General features: G+C 37.2%; 2 protein-coding genes across 7 annotated transcripts in view; one reads left to right on the top strand and one right to left on the bottom strand.

Annotated features, from left to right (window-relative positions):
• The window catches only part of LRRC38 (leucine rich repeat containing 38), a 64,498-nt gene that overhangs the window by 6,277 nt on the left and 33,066 nt on the right, over positions 1-25,155 (top strand). The window contains exon 6 of the transcript XR_008580107.1: positions 640-730. The gene's annotated coding sequence lies outside the window, so the exon portion shown is untranslated. The remainder of the gene's footprint in view (positions 1-639; positions 731-25,155) is intronic.
• Positions 7,319-22,429, bottom strand: PDPN (podoplanin). Of its 6 annotated transcripts, none has more exons than XM_054849746.1 (6): positions 22,134-22,429; positions 10,781-10,866; positions 10,064-10,151; positions 9,554-9,589; positions 9,083-9,194; positions 7,319-8,473 (listed from the first exon to the last, which is right to left on the bottom strand). In XM_054849746.1, exons 1-6 carry the CDS (start codon positions 22,201-22,203, stop codon positions 8,467-8,469), a joined length of 399 nt encoding a protein of 132 aa, XP_054705721.1. In that variant the 5' UTR covers positions 22,204-22,429; the 3' UTR covers positions 7,319-8,466. The 6 variants fall into 6 exon arrangements, with proteins under 6 accessions (XP_054705721.1, XP_054705718.1, XP_054705720.1 ...); XM_054849743.1 differs by having other exon boundaries at positions 7,341-8,473; positions 9,093-9,194; positions 10,064-10,190; positions 22,134-22,423; XM_054849745.1 differs by having other exon boundaries at positions 7,341-8,473; positions 9,089-9,194; positions 10,064-10,190; positions 22,134-22,423.

Genomic DNA, 25,155 nt, shown 5'->3' on the forward strand with positions numbered 1-25,155 from the left:
TGTACTATTCTAGATTGTCCTTATAAACATAGCAGACAATGTGCTGTGTGTTATGGCTTAAACTAATAATGTCTCTGGGAAGGACTGATAGAGTTGAACTGGTAAGGTTACTGGTTACTTAATAGCTCTGAATTTAGTATTACCAGCTTTTTTCTAAAAGAGCATTTTTGACAGATAAAACAAATATTTTAGCAGTTCAGCCAATTCTTTAAGTAACTTGTGCTTGAAATGTCCTGGGGAGTGAGGCTCTTAAAACTCAAGTACTTAAGTATTCCTGCTGCTTTCACTTCCTTCTGGTTTAGGTGATCCTTTCTAACTTAGCCTCAAGGTTCTTCACAGTCCTTATTTTTATTTTTGCTTTCTACAGTCTGAGTCATCTTTGCAGATTTTTTACAACTTAAAGCAGTATCCAAGCTTATTGGAATTAATGATATGGTCATACCTAGTTCATCTTAGATATTTGGCTTCCATATGCATTCTCCAAGTGACCTTCCTACAATTCCCACATGACTGACTTTAGCAAAAAGTTACCCTGCCCCATCAGATATCCTGGTTAAAGGTGTCAAGTCAGTGAAGTCAGTTCACTGTCTCTTTATCACAGGCTGTAGAACTGAAGACTTTATTTTCTCCATTTTACAGAACAGATGACTTCAGCCCAAGACTGAATAGGCATGCTTTGTGACCATTGCCTTCTTGAACTTGATAGCTGCTGAGGTCTTTAGTCCATCAGGTAAGTTATATAGGACTTACTAGCTGTTACCTGAGTACTACTCTACTAACTGGCTAAAATTCATCTGTGTCAATTACACCAACAGTAACATAGGGATAAAGATGAGGTCCACTTAAATTTATCTAAATTTAAATTTGTCAGCTGACATTAGATGGTATCCATTGCAAACTAAAGCAGATGTTTTAGGACTGCCTCTGTAAACTGATTCAAACACTATAGGATTGGATCCAGAAAATGGATGACCATGAGTTTCTTAGCTGAATGAATCATTAATTAGGTCTTGTGTTTAGGTAGGTTTATGTTGAGAGAAGATATTGGCAATATACTCTGTGGAAGGGAAAGCGTGGTAAGAATAGTATTTAACCTTTGTTTTGGGTACCTACTACTTGTGTAGTAACAAGCTGGCTCTGAGGATGAAATAGCACTGAGTCTGGGGAGAGCATCTGATAATTGTCTGCTACTTCCAATTTGAGCAACTGGATCAATCAAACGCTTGAGGGGCTGTATAGATAGTGTAGGCATACTCTGTGAAACCAATAGGTTGGAAGCATTTTTAAAAAAAACGGGCTTGATGGCTAGGAGGCAATATATAATAATCTGAAGCTTTTCTATTATGAACATGTTCATTTTTCTTATAAAAGTGTCTTCAGTGATTCTTACCACTAGCTGGTGCTAGGATACAGTTTACTGAGTGGGCAGTCATGGTGTATATCTGCATTATTAGCCTGCAGTGAGGAGTCTGTCATTTTAGTATTCTGCCTGTGTATGTATTTATACATTGCTGCTTGTCAGGTGTATCAAATCTTAAGTCATTCTTGTGGTTCTTAATTAGTTTTCTGCATGAAATGCAAGCATGCTTCACTTAGATACCATTCAGTCAATCAAGTGTGCTTATTGTGGAAGTAAGCTAATTATTAATTGTGACAAAATGAGCTAGAAAAATGCATCAGGAAAACTGTTTTCAAGGAGTAACTTCATAATTATGAGTTAAACATTTCTTAAGTTCAGCACTTCTAGGTTTAAACGAACAGATGGCAGGGTTTGCTTCTCCATGAGTTGTGGTTAATAGCAATGTCTGTTTTCATAATCTCATTAATATTTTGTCTCAAACAAAGAGACAGATCTTAGTGTCAGCAGTAGTTTCCTCAGGCTAAGTCCAGCTCTGGATCACAGAGGTAACTTTATGCAGCAGCTTATAGTATATAAATTCTTTCACTACTTTACTAATAAAGCAAAGGCTGCCTGTTAAAGCAAGCTGTATTTTATTATATAAATTACCTGTAAGAGCAAGTTTTTGGGTCAGAATTTCTAAAGCTATGTCTAAGTTGAGAAGTGGACTTTTCTTAGAATCATAGAATGGTTTGGGTTGGAAGGGACCTCAAAGATCATCTAGTTCCAACCCCCCTGCCATATTAATTCTCTTTGTATAAATAGCTTGTATGGCTGTAGGCAGGAAAACACTGACAGCTCTGCAAATGGCTGTCCCCTATTTCTCAGCATATTGCATCAGTGCTAAGTGCACAGGAGAGGACATTTCCTTCAAGAAGGAAGCTAGCATGTCTTATGCTATGCTCAATTATTACTGCTTATTCAACTTCTGTGGTTGGGGTTTGGGGTTTTTTTGGCAAAATGGTAGATAGGAAATGAGGAGGAGCTGACATTCCCATCTTTTTTCCCTTGAGTACACCTACTGAGCCTGCTAATTCCTTCCCTGTTTCCTGCATAGGATGAATCAAAGAATGTCATGAGGCAAAATATCCATAGGACTCTAAAGGGAATGTGTTAGTTGAGGATAACATGGTTGGTAAAAGCAGGAAATGAGGTTGCTTCCCAGCTCAAATGAGACATACAGTACTAATTTCCTAAGACAAATATCAGTATGTTTAAAACTACCTTATTAGAGAATGTTTAATCATTCCAGAGTACCAGAAAGTAATTGCAATTTTGTCTTCCAATAGGAAAGGGAGCACAGTAAGAGTGATACTGATGCAATGGAGTAACAATTCCGATAAAGCCTGGGTAAAAATAGAAGTTCCCTCTGGTTTTTGAGGGGGGAAAAATGGCAGACAGAATCTTTCCTATTCTTCTGAGAACCCCTCTGTCTCTTCTCCTATGCAGAACAGGAAGCTACTGATGTTTTAAGAAAATGGATTTCTGTACTATGTAAGGCCTTTAACTCATTTTTCCTACAAGACTGCCATCTGGTAAAAACTTAAAGGCAATACCGACCAGCAACTGCATTAAATAATTGACTAGAAGTGGATGAATCTAAATCCTTATTAAAACACTTCCTCCTTCCCTCCCTAATACTGCAAGAGCAGCCCAGGATGAATTAAGTGGTTCCTTGTACTCTTGTGCTGTGAGATCCCAGAGAACAGCTTAGAACTATGATAATCTAAAGCGTTGACCAGGAAAAGATTAGACTGACCTAGAGGTCCTGTACGCCTGACCTTGGACAAATGATTTTGAGACAAACTTCTAATCTGTCAGAACAAAACATCTTTAAGAATTTTTCCCTGATGCAAGTTTATCTGAATACTGATGTGGCTTAACATCTGGTGGGCAAGTCCATTGTTTCACTTTTAGCTCAATCTGGAAATGTGACTGAAAATTTCATTTTTGTGGATGGCACTGTTTGGTTTGAACTCAAAATCAATTGTCCTTGCCCAACTGCTTTCTGGAAACAGAACACCACCTTGAAAATGCATGGAATGTGCAGCGCTCCTTGCCTGTAAGATGCTTGCCAGTTTAGCATTTACCGGAGTCTGAAAATCTGACTTCTCCAGCCTGGAAGAGCCTAACAGCTACATGACTGAATGGGGATCTTTGTTGCAATCCAACTGTTTGTTGCAGAGCAGGGGGAGTTGTGGGTTTGGTCCAATGCCTAAATCCACAAGGCCTGGACAAAGACACATGGCTAGTGTGATGTTGGGTTTATTTATACGTAAATGCCTCTGTGCTGCAGCTGTGAAAAAAGTACAAAGCACTAATTCAAACTTCTCATTATGGCACCTAGTGTCAAGTTACATATTGACTATTACCTTCTGTATTAGTAGTCATCTAACAAAACTAAATGCTGAGAACTTCAGTATGAGTAATACTTTAGGTTTAAAAAAAAGCTGTCTGGAAAAGGATGGATATGGCTGATCTGATACTTCATCTAGTTAAATAGATGAGTATAAATAGCTATAACAATGTCTGTAGGCATGGTGTAGGCCAGTTATGACTTAAGCTTTAAATTGCAGTGGTTCAGTGGTATCTACACTACAAAACTTCAGATGGCAGAAGATAAATTATTTTTAGATTGAATGGCTTTTCATAAAAAACAATCAGAATGTACCTCTGACCTGAGGGTTCTTGGTAGATTCCATGAGTTGCCTTTTTCCTGTGTCCTTTGTCACCATCTTATATGAAAGAGTATTAATGATCACATTATCATAAAACATAATGGCATATCACTTTGTTTGAACTCATATGAAGTTGTGACAGGACTAATGTTTAAATATTCCTGGGTTGATGGCTTTTCCCTTACCTGTGGTTATAACCCTTTGCAAGTCACTTAATCTGTGTATCGTTCTCTTGAACTGGAGGTAGTACTTCCAATCATCATGTGAATGATACATCAGTGCTTTTGAGTTTGAGAATTCTACAGAAAGTGTTCATGTGCAGGTTGTACTTACTTTTTAATGAAATAATGTGGTTAAGATACTTGCAATGGCATGCTGCAAGAGTACTGCATACTCTTAAAATAATAATTACATTTAAAAGCAATTGCTACATGTTTTAATTGGTATTTAACTATAAAGGAACGCTTTTTAAATTTAAGGAATAACTTGATCTCCCTAATTCGTCTGGTTCATATTTAATTATTGCTACTTTTATTGAATTCAGTCCTCTGACATTTTCTGGTTTTACAGTGAAAACATGCCTTAGATAAACTGTTGTAAGAACTGCTGTACTGATGCTTAGAAGTATTATAAATATTGATGCTTCAAGTCATTGCTTTCATAGTATACTACTGCTGTATATCTTCCCCAGAGACACAAATACAAGGGGACAACTATGTTTATGATATTTTTTAGTGACATCTGGCATTCTCACAGGAAGCCTGGTGCCTGCTTGTCTGTTAGGGAGAGCCACATTCATGACTCAAAGCCAAGCTGCAAAAGGGAACATTACTGTTACTAATGATAAAGGAATGAATGTGATCGGGGGTAAGGACTTTAAGTTAAAAGCAAGTGTTGATATATTGACCGTTTTCCCTGCGAATAAAAAAATCAAACCTGGCCAGCTGGTGAAAGTATAGAGCCATTGTTTCCTGATGTGTTCTCATGCATAGGAAGTCTCCTGACCTTGGGCCTTGATTCTGCAAGCATGTATACTGATCATTCATTTCAGCTTACAGAAGTATTTGCCCTAGGAAAATGTGCAGTTTGACTTCTTGCAAAGCAGCAAAGATCCATCTTCCACATAAATTCTACCAAAAAAACATACTGCTCGTGTTCAACCTACCTTTGAAGTCCTGAATTAGTAATGGAAAGCTAGATAGTACAAGTCAATGAAAGCTCAGTCAGAATGCTGCAGTAGTTTGCATATGGAATATAGACTTCTGCATGGATTTTCAGTCTATATTTTCTAGAACACTTGTTTCGTGAAGTTACAAAAGGGAATTATATTAAGAATTCTTCAGTAGCATATAAATATGTAACAAATATGACAGATTTTCATGAAGAAGCAATTGTTTCTTGATGTTTGCTTGAAGCTGAATGGAATGTTCTACACTTGAGATGTCTAGGCAGCAAGGCAGTTTGAATCATCAGAATATTACATGTGTCAGTGTAGCTGCAGTTGCTGTTTCTTCATGTTGACAGAATAACAGATGTCTTCTAATTCTTCAGAGCCCTTGCTTTCTTTAGCTATATACTGAGTATCCAGTATTCCAGCTGATAGTCAGGAGGAGGTTAATATCTTCACATTTCTGCAGGTTCAGACTTAGTATAGCACAGTATTTAATACTAAGCATCCAGTGCTAGAAGCCCCCCAAATCATGTTTCAGTGGAGCATGGGCCATTTCGTTAGGGGTTGGTTTCACCTAAGATTAATAAAACTTTCTTTAAACTGGAGAGCAGAATATAAAAGCACAGTTAAGACCAGAAAACTTAGATAGTTGGTATATGAAGTTTAAAATGCTCTTTCAGAATCTCTTAGTGACATATTCTGGAGTAGGAACAAAGCACAGTTTACTTGAGCAGAATGCAGGCTGTTCAACTGGTGTTCTGTATGTGATCCAGGAAAACACCAAACTTCCCAAAAAGGTTTTCTGCTCTGATGGTGTGCATTTTTCAAATGGGGTCTTGTTACTTCTGGCTTAACCAATATTCAGAACAGGCATAAGAATGCTTTTCTCATCTTGTGGTATTTGCAAGTTAGCAGTAACTGAGCTGGTGCAGAAGGAACTGGTGACATCTGTGCTATTCCCTACAATGGTTGAATAATTCATAATTCCATATGGCATGCATTTGGTCAGACATCAAGTGCATCCTACAAGGTACTTTCCAGTACAGACAAGAAATGGTTAAATCTAGAGTAACAGAAAATACTGTTCTCTTATGTTGCCACAATAAGAAAAAGCTGTAACCTTCCAGTTTCATATGAGTTTACATGCATTTTTAGCTAATACATACGAATCACAAGCAAATAGAACAGTCATGCACGAAACCTGGTCATAATTCTCTCTCAAAAACCAGGGGGATGTATGGACACTTGGAAACAGAATACCTGAAGTAATTGTCCTCCTTTAAGTATTATAACCTAAAAGTACAGGGGTAAAGGATGCTAGTGTGGAAAGTTACTCTTCCTAGTTAAGACAAATATCTTCAACTGAACTGAGTCACAGGAATTGTATTTCAGGGATGGGACCTCATGTGCTCATCTGTAAGAGACGGCAGACTTGCTTTCTTGAAAGATAACTGGTTTACTATACCAGAAACTTCAGAATTGATTGGGTAAACTGCATAATTTTGTTATATGAGTAATGCTGCAGAATGCAATGAGTCATAGGTAAAAAATTTGCTGATGCGTAAGTTAAAGATGCCTTTTTAAAAGTAAGTTAAACTGACATCTCATGGCTTCAGTAAAGGTAGTGAAAACTTTGCAGCCTACTTCTGGGCCTTGGATTATGTACTTTAAAAATGCCCAATACCAACTTAACCTAAAAGAACTGACTTAAGATATATGCTAGGCTTAAACTTGTTATAGATTTTTTTATATAGTGGATACATGACTTTGTACAGTGGTGTCATTAACTTTTTTCTTTAGTTTTATGCAGCTTTTGCATGTAAGCAGAAACAAACCATATGAGATTATGCTGGAGGTGAGACATGAATGTATTATTCCACGGTATTGTACTACTGTGGACAAATTCTGGGGTGCATATGCTCTGGTATCTGAAGTTGCACTGCATGGGATTAGTACTTAAATCCAAACACATGGTGCATTCCTTAATGTTAGTTGCATCCTTGTGTAGGTGTTTACATACTCTGTGTATAACAAGCTTGATTGTGTTTTATCAGAGCAGTAAAATAAGACAATTTACATTATAAATTTTATTTCCAAAACTTGGATTGATATGATAGTTCATGGCAGATAAAAGAAACAGAAAAGCAAATCTAAATAAATTGATACGTTTAATAATTATTGACCATATGGATTATCATGATTTTTACACCAAATGTGACGCATTGCAGCCATGTGACGTACAAAGCCTTTGCTCTGAACTCTGGGCATTCAGGTCCTGCTGCAATAAATATGCTGTAGAAAAAGCTGTAGAGTCCAAAGATACATTATACCTTCTTAACATATTATGGTCTAGTGTTGCATGTGTTCTCAAACAAGCCAACTACAGAGTTAGAAAATGAGATAGTTGAAAAATGGTATAGGCTAATTTAAAAGCATCTACATGTCAGCTTAAAGTGTGCTGAGTAACTGGTTAAAGCAACCCATCAAAATTGGGTATTTTCCAAGCATCCTTTAATTCAGGATGTGTATTTCAATCCCTGCATGTCTCTGCAACATGAGAAGACAGGAAATTCCTGGTGCAATAGTGAGGTGAGCAAGCTTTCAGGTGGTAGGTCAGTTCCAGCTGGGCCTACCATATTTTGCCACATAACATAAGTATCAAGAGCAGAAAATCTGTATCAATAATGGGAAGATTTTAGCTTCCAGTATCTAATATTTTTCAAACTTGTAAATAATTGATTCTCTCTGAAGCTAATTCCTCCTTTTTGATATGTCACTTGGTAGATAAACATGCCACAAGCACTTAACCAGCCAAAAACAATTAAAATATTCTGGATATGTGTTTTTAAAGAAATGCATAAAATGTAATGCAAAATAATCTTTGGTACTGTTTAAAATCAAGCTAGCATATATTACCTGCAGATCACATTTCAGATGTAAATCTCACTGCTGCTGGGTTTTTTCTTACTGCATAATCTTTTTCTTTCCTCTAATAAACTCCTGGTTAGTAAAAATCCTATGAAATGTTCCATACTCTGTAGTCTGGGGCAGGGAAGTCCTTAGAGTTGTGTGGGATCCCCATAGATCTGGAATTCTTTGACCATACTTTCCATGGATCATCTTCTCACACAATACAGGAATAGTCTTTAGTTCTTATAAAATAAGAAGCACTTGTGTTTTCTGGCATAGAATGGCATGGTTGCTTGTTTCAACTATTTTCAGGGCCTGTAAAACAAAACGCAGACATTTTATTGTTCATAGTTAGTCAAATGTGTTATGTGATTGTTTTTTCTCCCTCTCCTTGTCCTTCCTGCCACTGCTTGATTTCTTTTCCCAATTCATAATTTGCTGTCTCCTAATGCTGGGTGAATAGTATTTGTTAAATGTAGTGTGGCTCTCTTACTACTTTGGAGTTCGTAAAACACTTTACATTCGCATGGCACCAAACAATCTATTTGGTACCAAAACAGCTTCCACAAATGTCAGGAGTAATAAGATAAAGACCACTTGTCAGTGTTTGCATGTTATCCAGCACTTCCAGAAGCTGGTCCTGTAATACTTCCTAGTGAATTTTACTTCTGTGCAGTAGAGTAATCCAAAACTCATGCACTTGATGAATATTGTAAGAGCATGCATTCAGTATCTGACAATTTTTTCTGAAGCATGTGGGGGGGTTTAGATCACCCACAGCACATTGGCAGCTCTCGCTGAATCAATAGGCACTGTATAACATGAAAACAGGTTATTTTGTCAAAATGAAAATTTCCAAAGTGACTTCTGTGACCTTGCTCAGGATAATGCTTGTTTGAAAAGCCTGATTAGCAATTTACTTACGAGTACCTGCCTGACATCTTCCTTACAACAGCAATGATTATTCCTGCAAGGATTCCAACTGCAACTATGATTCCAATAATTATTCCAACCAGTGCAATTGTTTCCAGACCACCTGAAAGAAAATTGGGAATGTTAGTGTTTGTCATGGAGACCATTGGTAAGAGGTGACTGACAGAACTGACACTGTTCTGCTGCATCCCACTCCTTGGGGAAAATGTCCTTATCTTGTGAACTCTGAAGTAGGTTTGGTAGGATCAGCGGGCTTCTTGGTAGCCTGCAAGAGTTCCTTTGGGTTGGAGAGCTCTGTGTAGATGTGGCTATGGGGATGGTAATGGGGTGAACCACAGGAGGCAGAGCAGGTTGTAGCTCCTCCTGAAACTTTTGTTTTAGAATAGCATGGGTGCAGCTTGTGCCCTCTAGAAGGCAGTTCAGTTCTCCCTTGTCTTTATAATCAGTTCTTTTGTTTAATACCTTTTTCAGTTTTCTCTGGATCCCCACTCAGTCCACCTGTAAAGTCAGAAAGAATAATTAATTACTCATTCTGCTTTGTACAGAGTTTTGCAGCCTAATTTGCCTTGGATATAACATTATAAACTTCTATCAACTGTGTCACAATGGTTTGAGGGCTGTATAATAGGTTGTTCTTTTTGATAGAAAGTAAGCAAATGAAAAGTTTGAGAGAATGAGTGCAAAGAGCTCTCTGAAATAATAGAAATTAAAATCTAAGGGACTGATTGTGATCAACTGGTGAGCAAAATGACACAGCTACTCATTCTTTTTGTCAGCGCACATCTGTTATGAAGTTAAGATGTGGAGTGATTATTAAGGAATAATTTTAAAAATCTTACTTTTCCCTTTCGAAAGTCAGCAATACTACTTTTGAGAGCACCTTAAACTTAGTATTTGAATTTTCCACATACTGTTTAGTAGATGGCAGTAGAACTTTGATATAATAAAATAGAAATGAAAGATTGTTTTTACCATCATCCTTTTTTGTGTTAGCTTCGTAACCAGTAGAATTGTCACTGTCTTCAGCTGGGGCACTTTCTGTGGTCATCAGTTGTCCAAACTGCAAGAGATTTGTTATATTGTGTAGTCTTGTAGGCAACTACAAGAATTGAGGGGGGGAGAAAAGAGGGAAAAGAAAACCTCAGTATACTGCGTCTGTGTAAGAAATAAGCATTTAAATTTCTTGGTCTGTCAGCTGCCCTGTGGATGCTTTTTTGGCTATGTCCTGTCATCTTTGACTTTTGTACAGTGACAAAAAGAAAACCTGAAGTAAGCTGATTTGTCTTCCCTGCTGCAGGCTTTCCAATTGGATGACCTCTTGGTAGGACTACAGAAGGTGTTGGAGAGGACTGCAGAATATTGCAGACCTGCCTTTTTTGTTTTTTTAACACTAGTTTGTCAGTTTGGTTTCACTGAAGCTAATGGGGAGATAGAGAATTAGAAGAGGCAAATGGCAGTGAATAAGCAGGTTATGAACACTTCTTGCAGCACAGAACTGCAAATAAAAAATTTTTAACTTTGTCACCTTCAACCTGATTGCTCACAAAGCAAAAGCATTGGTGTTATCTTTTTTTGTTAGAACTCAAGATTATTCTTTATAATGATTATTCAAAATCTCAGCCACAAGACAAAACCAGGAATATGAAATAGGGGTAACTTAAAGGAACCTTTCTTTAGAATGATACTCACCAGGGTTGGTAATTCTTCAAATTCTGTGTCATTTCTGTCTCTGAAATCAATTGTTGTACTTTCTTCTCCTTCTAGAACTGAGCTTGCTGAATAAAATTTTAGAAAATGAGTTAAGATTTTACTTAGTAGTTACATATTCTGGCTACTTAGATGTCATGTTTAACAATTTAGATATTGATATAGTGTTGAATATCCATGGCCCTGCACACTAAGGTTTGCAAAAGTCTTTGGATTAACTTTGAATTCTGCTCTAGTCTTGTACAAAGCTGCAGGACAAAGAGCTTAAGTACACATCACTTAACCCTGGCACAACCTTGAAACATTGGTTACTAAACACTTGGTCCAAGAAAAGATTTTCTTTTCCCTTAAGAAAAGATTCCCCCCTTCACCCACCCCCACCACCATCCCCAGGTGGGTGTGACTACTTCAGACTTCAAGTTAAGCATTAGCTTATGTGTTTGGATAAATTACTTCAAGCATCTTCCGTTTTCTAAAATAGTAAGAGCTTTCTCCCATCTTTCAGCTCAGTCCCAGCTGCAACCTTTATTTTTAGAACTATCATTAACATTTATGGGTGTCACTATAGCTTAGAAAATATTCCTACACAAATCTATTCAGAGATTTTTTTTGGAAGTTGCAAACCTTACTCGCCATAATTTGAATTTTTTAGGTAACAGTGTAAGGTCTCCCTTTTTATACTATACCTACATGTCATCTGTGGTATAAGACACATTTAAATTTTGGCCCACACAATACTTTTTTTACAAATACAGTCAAACTCCATCAGTAGGAAAAATGAGGTGGAACAAGGCAGTACATGAAAGATATGTATATGTGAAGGTAACTGGCAGTATCAAGAAAATGTTGAAAACACAGATATAATTTGATTAAGTTTCATGCTGATTCATAAAACTATGTCCATACGAAATACAATGTTAATGTAGTGTGGTATCTCTTGGGAGTTTCTAATTCACCATGATTATAAAGCTAGATGAGGCTGCTTGTTTTGCTGTTGCCTGGGGCATAAGAGTTCTGCTAATTCCAGATACCAGTGTTTAAGCAAAGAGCTAATAATAGACGTTGTCCTGAGCAAAAGCTTCAAGCAAAAACCCCCTAAAACTTCTGGAAAATTCTTTTCTGGATTCAAATTTTGCATCTAATTTCAATTTCAGTGGCAAAAGTTTGTCCAAACATTTTCAAATTCAGTTTATACTTTTTCAGCATAATACTGAGTTATTCTAAGAAATATTGCAATGACAGCTGAAGGTTATGTGAATGAGCGCCATGTCATTCTCTTCAAAAAGCAGAGATTTTTAGGGGGGTTGGAGAAAACCCGGAATGCTCACACATCATTTGCCTATGATGTATGCAAGGGAACAACTGTCAGCAGCTAAGAGGTTAATTATGAACAAAGAATACCTAATCCTTTTTTCCTTTGCAAGACAGTTTGATACTGCTGTAATTTGGTAAATTGGTAGTGCTGTGAAGTGATCTCTTTGGGAAGGAGGACAGCTATTCACATGAGTTATTTAAAAACAGGGATTTACTGTACTATTTGAATATTTTTATATAAGAGAAATATTAATGACGTGTTTGTTTTATTAAATCTTACCATTGTTTCTACTCATTTCACCTGTTTTTTAGTGACCTAATAATAATCTCATCTCTTCTGCATTTGGAGTTAGACTATTTCTGAATTGTTAGACTAGTTCTGAATAAGACTAATAGTCCCAAATGTACCCTACTTGTGTTGTATATGATATAGAGGAAAGTAAACAGAATTTTTGTTCTGTGCCTGACATTAGAAAGAATGGACATTTTACTCGATATCGGTCAAAATTGAAAAAAGGATAGAATCACTTTGGATCAGCTGCACAGATATCACCTGGAAATGATTTTTCTTTACGTGTTAGTTCCACTTAACTTTTATTCACTTTTTAACTGCTGATTTTAAAATAAAAATGTTATTTCAAATGAAAAAGCCAATATTTGATTTTGAAATGAGTAAAAAAAAAAAAAAAAAGTACTGGTACTTTAAAGGAAACTTTTCAAACAGAAGATAAATGATTTGACATTGGAAAATAATCTTTTTTGCTCAAAACTCATCTGAATTCTACTGCAGACTTGCACATATTTTTTCTTGCTCCCAAAACTCATGTTTGAACCAAAAGTAAAAATTTTCATCCATCTCTAGCAACATAAGACTGAGAGCTTTGTCCTATTGCCAAGAGACTAAACACTGATCTAAAATTAGATTTCTAATTCCATGTTTACTCAAGTAAATAGAATTTTATATTTTTATACCTTTATAAGCCTGAATAGATACTTTCTATTTAAGAGCCAAAAGGGTGTGCAAGTAGTACTTTAGGCAGTAACAGATGAAGAAAGTATATTCACATTATACCAACATGAGACCTAATATAGTGGCTAATTAAGCCAGCCAGTCTCCCAAAAATTGCCTTAAAATCCATGAAAAGACTAGAACAGGCCAGGGGAAATCATATTTCTAAGTTAAATGGTAAAAATAATGTTTTGGTCATTTTTGACTGAAATACCCCAGGTGAGCAGCCTTTGAAAATTTTCTGTTGAGAGAGCATAAAGGAGGCTTGACTTTAGGTGTGTTGATTTAGCCACCTTCTAAATATCAGGGCATTTTAAGATATGGCACTAGTTTTTAATACTTACTTTTTGCTTGCAAAGTAATGTCTATAAAATACAATATTGGGATTATGCTATGTAAATTTGGAGTGTAAAGAAAGAAATAGCAATAGAGCTTAACAACATGAATTGTGTGTGATCTATTTACCTTGTAATCTCAGTTAGAACTGGAAACTTTATTCACTAACTGTAAAATAAGCACAGATGGAGAAAACCAATTACCAGAGCAACACCCCAAGTAGAAAGTGAAATAAGTTTTGTATGTTAACAACAAGCAGCTTATTCAGAGAAGCTGCTTATACTCTTGGCATTGCAGTACCTTTCAGCCCTGATAGCAAAGGCAGGATAGGAAACAGTGTCACAGAACAAAGGTGGAGAGAATTAGTGAATGTCACAAACATGAAATAATTATTCTTTGTGTGATAAAGTTATTGTAGATTCTTCGCAACAAGTGACGTGTAGAAAATCTATTGCAGTGCGTTTGCCCTCAGTGTAGAGTGATTGACAAAAGGAGGTGGCCCAATTAATCTTGCCTAATTTTAGGTTCTTAATAAAGGTGCCTAAATATGGTGTCTGCTTGCCATTACCTTCTTTTATAGTCTGTAGGGAAAGATAAATACTTTCAGAAGGTAAGTCAGCTCACCTGAGATTTGAGTCATCCTTGGAAGTGCTGCCTTTCCTTAACTGTAAAGGGAAACTAAAATAATGTGGCTCCCATATTAACTGCCTGAAGCTCACAGATCAAACTGATTTCTATCAGTGTGGAGGTCTTATCCGAGCCCTATCCAATCTGCATAATAATGTGTTCAAGCTAAGGTCCTGTACTTGCTGGAGAATGATCCCTGGACTATATTTCCAGGTTTTTCTGGACAGACAGTGGAGGTGGTCTGCAGGTAGTTAAATAGACAGTATTGAACTATGACCAAAGAAAGACTGGGAAGTAATTTGTTATCAGTGTATTGCATTTGTAGGAAGGATTATTTGATACTAGAGAACTCTTTGCCAGGAAAAGCTGTAATAAAGTCAAAAACATTGAAATGAAATTGAGATAAACTATTGGACATGAAACTTCTCTCCCTGTTCCCAGTAAAAGCCATATACCACTGACATCAAAGAATGTAAATGGGGTATAAGGGTGTATATGCATTTGTAATTGTTGGTTTCATCTGATGTGGGTCAAATGTAGCAAGAGCCATTGGGTTAAGTAGTGCTTCTGCATATGTTCTTAATATTATCTTAGAAGAGGCTGTAAATAAACATTGCCTCACAGTGCTATGACTGTCTCCAACTAGCACTATGGCCTCTTCTGTTAGCAGCCATACATTGCTGCAGATGTGAATTAATCATTGCATCTCCTTCTCCCAGAGTTCCAGCTGGGTGTGTTTCAGTTCAAAGTCCCCAGCTGCTATTAGGCTGCAACTTCTCACACCAGGAGAAAATTTGATGTCTTTAAAAGTTTAATACTGCTTTGAAACATCCCATGGTTAAGCATCCCATGACCCACTTAGGGGAAGATGAGCTCACTACTCATTGTTATGCATGGAGTGACAGTTTACTAGAAAAACCTCTTAGAGTTGCTTTCAAAGCACAGTGGTTGTGTTGGAAAGGAAAGTGAGTTGTAAAACTGTTGTTCATTAGCATTTCTTTCAGGTATCTCCAAAACCAACAAAGATACTTTTGAAGATGAAAAATGTTGTAGGATCTTGTTTCTTTCCCAGCAGTTTGAATAAACACAGACACTAGTGAGTAAAGGCAGTTGTAAGCCTGTATTTCAGCGTAGTCCTTGAAATAGGAAGCCCTCAAAATCGAATGAGTTTCCATCTCTGCGATAAGAGACCAGTAGGTAAAAATGGCTAGAGGATTCCCTCTAGCAAGAACTGAAATAATATTTATTGCTTATTGCTCCTCTGCTCCTATTTAAAAAGAAAAGCAGCTTCAGTTATTTTTAACAGCTAAAAAGATTAACTAGCAGGTTAACTGTCAAACAAAAGCTTTGATCTTAAAATTCAAGTTTATTTTTATCTCTATTTTATGGATATTGTATTTTATCCTATCCAGCTGTACTAGATAGGCGCTTTGTGGAACGCTTCTCTAGCAAAGCAAGGGAAGAAAGAATTTAGTGGGACAGATCACTTGGGAGATATCACTCTTCTGTTTGAGACATTACTCAGCTAACTATCTGGACTTGACTGATGTTTTTCAGTGTCTGCTTCCTGAATTGTTATAGACCAAGTGGTGGCGTTTGAAGGACTGTGTATGTACATGTGTGTTAGCCATCCTGTTTTGGTCATATTTTACTCAGCATTTATGTCCTGATACAGGAATTCCCTTTTTGAGGAAGCATTCTTCACTAACAGACCTGAATTTGATTGTGAGCAAAGTGAGTCTCATTATTGGAATCTCGTTTAGTTGTAGTTCAGTGGAACGTTTTATTCGTGGGGGTGGAAGTTTAACAAAATTGTATGATTTGATAAGGTATCTGCCTTTTGAATACACCGTGTATCAGCAGCAGCTCTGTAGTTTTCAAATACAATTTTGTCTGCTACTTGGCTTCATCCTCAATTTAAACGTATTCCAGAGTTAGGTCCAAAATTTACCTCATCAGCTTATTTTTCTCCAAAAGTAGTTTTCCATTATTTTTTCTATAATTGTTTAAACATTTTTGGGTATATAAAAAAATCATATAGGTGTTTCGGGGCTTTTTTGTGAAATAGTTCAACACTGCCCGAGTCCAGGCTACAAAATTTTTTGGACTCTGAAAATTTGAGGTTTTGAAGAATATAACATAGCGGATTTTGGGTTTTGCCTTCTGGATTTTGAGCCTTTGGACAGTTAAAATTTTCAGACTTTAGAAAGGCAAGGAAGTTTCTTGATGAGAACTGAAATTCTCATTTGTACCTGTAGCTCCTGTGAAATTCATGATGTGCAGTATCCTTAGCCTGTTTGGGGCCATAGCACTGGTATTTTCTCTTTTTCTGTTAATTGTTTCTGGATGTCGGAGTAATATATCATGCCATTATTAAAAAAATGCCCTGGCACATGTTTAAGCATCTAGACTTCTTGTTGTTCAGGAGAAAGTATGCACTGTCTAAAGCCTGAAGTGCATACTGCAGTTTCCTTATACAAAGACTGACAGCTTTGCTTTATATAATGAAGGAAGCTGGATGACAAAATGCCATGAACTTTGGAAAGTATCTGCCAGTTGAAAAATGGTCATGATGCACAAGGAAGGATTTAGCTCAGCCTTATTTAGAGTATGACTGACTTTGTTCAGGTATTCCATGTAGCTCATGATGACAATGTTTTGCTGAATTGTCAGAAACATTTCCTTTGGTCACCACACCCTACTACAGATGGTTTCTATTGCGGCAGCTGGCTTAGCCAAAGGAACAAAGCCAGAGTTTAAAACTACAGTGCCAAGTGGCAAAGAACCACTTGGCTACTTCTAAAGTAAATCACATGTCTTCTGAATATTACAATATTCTACATTACCCATATATAGGATACCCACAGAAAAGGAAAACAAAAAACTGGGCAGATACAGAGAAAAAGAACTACTCTTCAAGTGCTTGCTGTATGTATGCGACCCACAACCAAAGTTATGAAACAAAGCCACAAGAGGAAAAAGTGGTAACTTACTAAGCTTTCTCTTATGCATGATAAAATTGGCCACAGAGCTGCGGGCATTAAGAAGGAAGAGACTATTTAACTCTATTATGGGATATTCCTTTAAAATACTCCTTGTAGAACTAGAGATGAGTCTTCTAAGGTTTATGCTTATAATAATGTTGCTGGTTTAATCTCTGATTTCTTGTCTGATAACTACACTGACCTCAGAGTTGCTATCCCATGAATGTGGGATAAAACCACTTCCTTACTGATATTTGCTGCCCCATGACCCTGTGGCAATGACAGTAAGGGTTTGATTGTGGCAACAAGGTTGTAGTTGTGATCAAGGTGTATGTCTCTCTTGCATCATTCTGTAAGTGACACCTAAAACTGCAGCATCACAGTACATGTTTATCACTGCATAGCTGACAGGGAAAGAGCGTGGGAGCTAAAACAAGGAGAAAAGTTCAAAATTTCATGTAATGGATCTGCAAATTTTACGGGATGTACAGCAGAAAAGAGACAATCTGTGCACAAATATAGGGATGTGTAAATGCAGATGAAAGGAATTAAGAAATGACCTCAAATACAGAAATAAACTGATCTTCTCCCTGAATCACTTCCTTCCCAAAACTCTTGAGGCTGTAGCCATATGCCCTTTCACAGCTGCCTTGATGAAGGTTACTAACCCCTTGTATCTGCCAGTGGACATGTTTGCATGATCATTTCTTAACTCATTTGTTTGAAATATGCATGCTAAATGCTATAGCTGGAAACTGGTTAGGCTTTCATTTTGTTCACACAATGACTTTTGGCTAGCTGCTTTATATTGCCACACAGTGAGCAAGTTCCATTCAAATATGTTTAGTCTGACTTTCATACTAACTAAAACATACTAGCTAATATTTGGATGGGTTCACAGCCATAAAAACATTTTATGTGTATTTGGAATTAAGTGTGTTACCTTTACAGATTTAGCAGCATCTCATATACTACTCAAGCCCTCTTAAGAGAGTACGTGTTCACCTGAAATGGTGTACGCAGCTGAATTGTGCACTCACGAAGGATTTTTCTGATGCAATTTATGCTGGATGTTGTAGTACTTATAATCAACAAATACAAAGATGGAAAAACACGAGGAAGTCATAAAGCAACATGAGAATGCACACAGCATCACAGTTTCTATTTTTTCTTTGAGAGCCTTTGGCAAGGCTTCTGAGACAGCGAGTTGGAAATCAATAGTAAATTTGTCTCTTATTTTTCTCATTTGTTTGTCTTTAGAACGTCCCAATATACCTGTACTCCCAATCCTCCATCTTTTTTTGAAATGCTGTGTGGCAAGTTGTGCACCACAGAGCTATGTGAGCTTTGCCGCAGCATTATTTCAAACTGAGGGTACGGTATGTGCACACGCAAACCAGAGGAGGCCCTTTTAGAGGCTGCCTGTCTGCAGCGTGGGTCTGGGATGCAGTGAATAGTAGGACCTGGCAGCATTTGGGTTCTATCCTGTAGTCCCTGACTGCATCCAGACAAAAAGCAAACAAACCAACAAAACAAACGTGCAACTGAGACAGACCATATGTTAGAGCTGAGCAAACAGTAGTCATTTCTGTGGTACGCATCTATGTATGGTTTGCCTCAAATGACACAAGGAGGAAACACTGTGTGCTTCTGTCAGAGCCCAACAGCCTGCACGCTGCGGGCTATCCTTCCTTTACTGGTTTTTTATTATCTATTAACATGCTCTTCTATCTCTCTAGGATCTCAGCTGCTTATATTTGCAGATGATTTACAAGTACTAGATCTGGGGTAAATGTATGGGTTCAGTAGAAACTGTTGAGTTACAGGAGCTGAGAATCTGGCCTTTCTGTTTCCGGTTTTCACTGTGCGGCCCGTGTTAATGAAAAGTCCCCTTGTGAGCTTTTAAATATGACTATTTCCTTTGCTTGTAAAGTTACACAGATTCAAAAACTAACTTTTGAGATACAGATGGGCAAGCCTCTGCTTTCCCAGTGAAGAGACAGCAAATTTTATCTGTTCTCTGCTGGTGTTTTACTAAGACACTGCAAAATGGACTCACTGATTTGCAGACAGATTTACAGATCCAGTAAGATGTTTTTCTCCTTTTTCTGATAATTAAGTTTTGGGTTTTGGACATGTAGAGCTAGATTCATATCATGCTAAAGTAGCTTACAAGAAGCATCTATGGGAACACGTGTGCAAGTGCACTCATCGTTCATGATGCAGCCAGTTGCAGGGTGAAAGGTTTTGTCTTGCTTATTTGGCAGAAAACTGGCTGCCTTTTGGAGTCAAGTGTGATTGTTCATTTTGGTTGTTCGTTTTATTTACTACCAGCAGTTACAGAATTTGATTTTTTTCAGAAGAGTTTAGAGTTGCCTGACTCTCTTGTTTAGTTTTGCCACTGAGCTGGCAACAGAGTTTGGGTAAATCAGGATACTTTTGAAAAAATCCTTTCTTGTAACTTTGTCAATACTGGTTTTTAGGATTTTGAAAAATATAGGAAACTTTTTAGTCTTTCATGGTTGACTGTAAACTTCAATTTCCTTTCTTAACATACAAACACTTTTCATCTGAATTATCCTGTCCATGTGCTTAACTTTTAGTCCAAAACAAATGTAAAGCAACATGACCTAGTATAAACCTGTTTAATTTTCAGACTTGCATAAGGAGTTATAATCTAGTATTTGCCTGCAGGTGAGATCAGGCATGTGGACAGTTGATACAGCTCAAATGACATGTGGTAACTTGTTTAACAATCATATTAATTTTTGTTCATGTTATGTGACAGCCGATAGAGTAATCTCCTTCTCTGCAATGACACTTGCACCATGGGAAAGGTTTCAAATTAGGAAATATGTTGCCTCTGTAAAGCACTTATTTGAATGCTTGTGCTTTTAATTGTTTATTAATGCTGTGCCCAGAAAAAAAATTACGCTAACTTCCATTTCAACTCATTTGGTCTAATCCTGTGTGCGAAGATTTGCCTGAGTTTTTACATACTGAAGAGGATTGCAGAAGGACAAAAATCTATCTGCTAATCTTTTGATAGGAAATGCTTTAGTCTAAAAATTCATCAGCTCAGGGCCGTAAGAAAGACAAAATGCTTGGCTGTTTCAGGCAGGATTTAAACTGTGAATGGATAACACAAATAGAGCATGTGTGAGTGTGGGATCAAATATTCCTGTTAAGAGTAGCACAAACCCAGGAAATTTTAACAGAAACCTTTGCTGATTTTTAACTCGCTATTGTTAGATGTAATTTGCATGTTCTCTATTGGCAAAGAATGTTTAAGCATTTCTGACTTATCCTTTAAGATTCACAGGTTTCACTGAAATGTTCTTCATAGGTTGGCTGCTATGTTACTGGATCAGCGGTAACTGCTATTTTTCAATCACATTTCTGATTCACAGTTGTCCTGAAATGGTTTCTACACCTCTGGCTTTTTTGTAAAGTTGCAGCAACTCAAAGACAGCAGATACTAATGAAACTACTCAAATTGTGGATCACTGCCTGGAAGGGGAAAAATGCTATGCTTACAACTAGAATCAATAGCTGAATTCAGTTTATTTGGTAATTCAAGTAGGAATTTGGAACTGATAATAATAATTTTGAAAATGTGCTTCCTGATTGAAACAAACCTGCTTAATTCAGTCTCAATCCAGAAAATGGAGTGCCCAAGTATGACAAAAGGGTAGCTGCAGATTTATTTATGGCCTGATCAGTATTAAGAAGTATCAGAATCTAATAAGGAAACTTTTTTCTCTAAAGCCCTCAGGCCAAATTGTCTACCCCAGAGGTTCAGGTATCTGAATATACTCACTCCACCTAGTACTATACAAGCCAAAAAAATTTCTCCATCTTCACTGTCAGGGCAGTCACAGATTGCTGAAGGTGGCATTGGGGTTTTAAGTCTGTTCTAACTTGTAATTGCTGATGGTTATCAGTAAACAGCAGTGATACGCATGCTAAATATTTGGGACTCATTCTGACATGCAGAACACCAGGAATTCCCATTAGAAGTTTCAAGCCAACATCCACATGGACTGTATATTGATATAGCTCTGTTATTTCCAGCAGAATAATACTGACTGTCAGCAGGCCAAAATCAGGTCAGATGTTTCAGTTAGGGTCCCCAAGTCAGACAAGTACATTTATGCATTGGAAGACTAGTGGGTTGAGTTTCAGGTTATTGTTTTCGGAGCACTAGTAATTGGAACATGTTCTGTAGCAATGGTAGCTGTATTTCACTGCTACAGGCATACTTTTGTTTGTGCATACATCAGGCACGTTGCCTGATGGCCAATTCATTCATGAGTCAAATACTACGCAGAAAGACTGAATTTGAATGTGATGTTCCTGGAATCAAGTACTGCTCAGGGTATTTCTGATTTACTCTTAATAAATCACTCTTCTCCTTTAGCTGTAAAAAGACTTAAACATCTGTTTTACCTAAAAGTGTATATTGTATTTTTCTTATAAAACTCAAATAGTTTGCCAAACAAACTTTTTCTGGGTAGATACATATAACACTTTTCAAATCTGTCTTCATCTGTAATAATGCTTCCTGGTTTAGTTTCCTTCACTTGCATATATTGTTATGGCAAAGTTAGTAGAAGTAAAACCCTGCATAAGGCTCAAATTCTAAGCCGTTGTAATGCCTCTAAGTACAGAAGCTAAAATCATGAATGCAAAGATTTATAAGTGACTTTCATAGACAGTTTCACCACCTAAATGTCAGTTACAACTAAATTACTACTTGCAGTCTCCTTTGCCTATATTACAGTGAAAGTGAAGACATTTCCAAGGGTTGTTGATGTAATGCCTTCCCTGATTGCACCCTTCTCCTTCCCTTACACAGACACACACAGAAAATTCTTTTCTAATAGAGCATAACTCAGTCCATCTTTCCTGATTACAGCCATAGTAGGTGCCCAGTAGTAGCTTAAACATTCAAAAGAAAGTTTTATAAACATGACAGAGCAACTATATTGGCTATGAGTAAGCACGCAAACTGTTAAATTACAGGAAATGACTGGAAATAATTTTAACCAAAGTTTCTTCTTACCTTCTTCAGCAAGTGCTATGAAAGGCACGCTCCCTAGAACGAAGATGAAGAATTGAACTTTAATAAACATCTTTAGTCTGCTTAGAGAATGGCTTTCCAATCCTGAGACCAGATGGATTCAAATTCTGATTAATTTTTTAATAGGCGAGGAGAATTGAGATCACGAAAAGAAATCACTGCAAAAATTACTTTGCTATTCCAAATATTCCTTTAACTGCTGTAGTCTAAAGGGGGAAGGTTTTCCCAGATGATAACTCTACAGCTAAAGAAAACGGAGTGGAGTCGGCATTATTTTCTTTAGCCAAGGGGTGGGAGCATGCCTAAGGTGGTCCTCAAAGAAGAGCCAGGCCCGCCCTCTGCACTGTGTTTGGTCAGCACTAAAATTATGATCTCAGCCCAGGTTTAAAGTTACAGGAGCTGCTGTGGCTTTCAGAAGACTTTTATTTAGCAAAAAGGGAAAGTGTGCTTAGACAGAGCGAGGTGTTCAGGGAGTTCCCTCCCTTCTGCAAACTGTCCTTAAAAAATATTTAAGGAACAACACTAAGGACATTTTTCATGTTATTTCCAGCAGTGAACTGATGATTTTTTTATTTCAAAGTGAGCCCCCATGTTTATCTGAGCAAGTGTGGTAGAGAATGTGCATTTAGGGATACTGAAATAATTTTAGGACAGGTTACTTAATTCTGCAGTAAATACTGTCTGAATTTTTTCTATGTGTCTAAGGCTCAGCTTGTGTCCTCAAGTGACATCCTAACTGTACTCTAGCATTTATCTCTGCCCACAGGCTTGCTGGCCTCAGTGTGCTAATATCACCCTACAGAGAGGATTTTTCCTTTTTGTATGTAACCATTAGTAGTACAGCTGTACAATGGTCTGTACAAGACCAGTTACTTTTTTTCTTGTATAGGTTTCTGCACATCAGTATTGCACGGCATGTGTGCAAGACGAGATTAACACTCTTGCCAACATCTGTAACAGATACTTTTTCTCACAAATAATGGCTGTTAGGAACTGGGACTGAAGCAGGACTTACAGCAATGATTTATATTAATCCTTTTCTGAATCTTCCCTTGTCTTGAGCAAGTAATAATCTACTGATTTACATCTATTTAGGAATGTGGTGAGTTGTACTCATTGCTCACGTGTGAACTAACTATACCACTGTGCCACATAGTCCAGTGGAGGAAGTATGTGACCTCCTTCCCTCCCTCAGTTTCTGTACCTTGAAGTCCCACACTGCTAGGACATCAGACCCTGAAGCATAGCAGCAGAAGCATGGATTTGTTTCCTTTCTGCTGGCAGTTGTGGAGGAGTTAACCTCTGCAGAGGAGTGGGGCAGACTTGTGGGAAAAGTTTTCTATTTTTTTAAAAAAACAAAACCAAAAACCCTGACCATGGCTAGGGTGTTTTGGTCTGTGAATGTGAGTCAGAGCCCTCATTAAGACCCTGCAACATTTTGTGCTATAAGGAAGCAAAGCAAGTCTAAATGGAAGCAGTGATAGTGATGTAAAGAGGGCTGCAGATGGGAAGTGCAACATCTTCCATAGGGTTTTCATTACTGCTGAAAGTGATAGGTGCCAAAGGAATTTGTTAGCTGTAGGTATAATTTATGTTCTTAGTGTTGAAGATCTCTAGGAGTAGGATGAAAACAGCCAATGCTAATGCAAAGAAACAACAGGCAATATTGGCTTATTGTCTTTAGAAAACCAGTAAAATAAATATTCCCATATACTGACTTTCAGCATGTCTTGAATCTTAAAATCTGGGATTAATTATTCTCAGTAATGCTGCTTCAAATTTATTTAAAGGAATGTTTGCTTATTGGGAAATGCCACTCATATGAAACTGAAATTTGCTAGGGGACAATTTCAGTTGTAAGGAAAGTTATTTTGAAAAATCAAACCAAATCATTCTTTACCTGATCAGAATGGAATGTTTAGATTTCTATATGTATTTCGGAACAAAAAATTAATGTAGTATGCTATGAAAGACAAACTGGAACAAACAGTGACTTTTTAATGTTAACAAATTCTCATTTGTAACAGAAGATATTTTTAGAATTTCATTCCATTTTCTTCAAAGGTTACTCCAAAGACCTTTCATCTTTATGAATATTCCTGTAAACAAATTTGTCTCAGGACTTTCTGAAGAAGGATAAGCTATTTGCTGAATTAAATAATGTCTTCCTTTAAACTGTACTGTATTCTGGGTATAGAACTGGACCTCTTAGGCTTTCAGGAATTGAAGATGTCAGAGTTCCAGCAGCTAGTTCAACACTTCTTAACTTTTTTATTCTTTTCAATAAGGAATAGTTTCTCCTATACCAGCTTATTTCTCCTGCTCCAGCTTATTCCTCAAAGAAAAACTCTTTAGATACATTTATTGAACTATGAAGAATTTAATAAAATCAGCTTCTATCACAGTGCAATAACAGGAAAGAAATTTGCCTACAGATGCAAAACAAGTTAGTGAAAAAGCTAGGAATGTCTTACAATCTCATCCCAAGATGACAATTAGTTTCTTAAGGACATCCATGACAGGAACTTGCCTTCTGGTGAGGACAGCATCTTGCTGAGTAGGGAGATTAAGGCTGGGAGCCATTGCTGAGCCCTGTGATTTAAATGATCAACAAAATTCTTTCAGAAGAGCCAATATACCCTTGGGACAGGGTATGGAGCCAGAGAGAGATGAGGGATAAGTTTTCTTCTGAACTGTACCAAATTAAGTTCATTTTTTTAATGAAACTATAGTTCACTGTAGTATAAGTCTGATAAGCCAATAAGTTTTGAGAAAATAAAGGAGTTATTCTAAGGTTCTGATTTAACAGTCTGTCTATGTTTGAAGCAGCACTTAATACTGTGGGCTGTTTGTTTCAAAACAGAAGGTAAGTGCATACCTATATGTAAGCGTCTGTCTTTGCTGATTGGTAGTGAACTTGTGAATGGGCTCAAATGCTGTAATGAAATGAGGTTTAGGTCTATGCAGAGAGTTTGGTCTTTTTTGTTCTGGGTGTGTTATGACA

This window comes from Grus americana, chromosome 21 (genome assembly GCF_028858705.1).
Source record: "Grus americana isolate bGruAme1 chromosome 21, bGruAme1.mat, whole genome shotgun sequence".
Classification (NCBI taxonomy): domain Eukaryota; kingdom Metazoa; phylum Chordata; class Aves; order Gruiformes; family Gruidae; genus Grus; species Grus americana.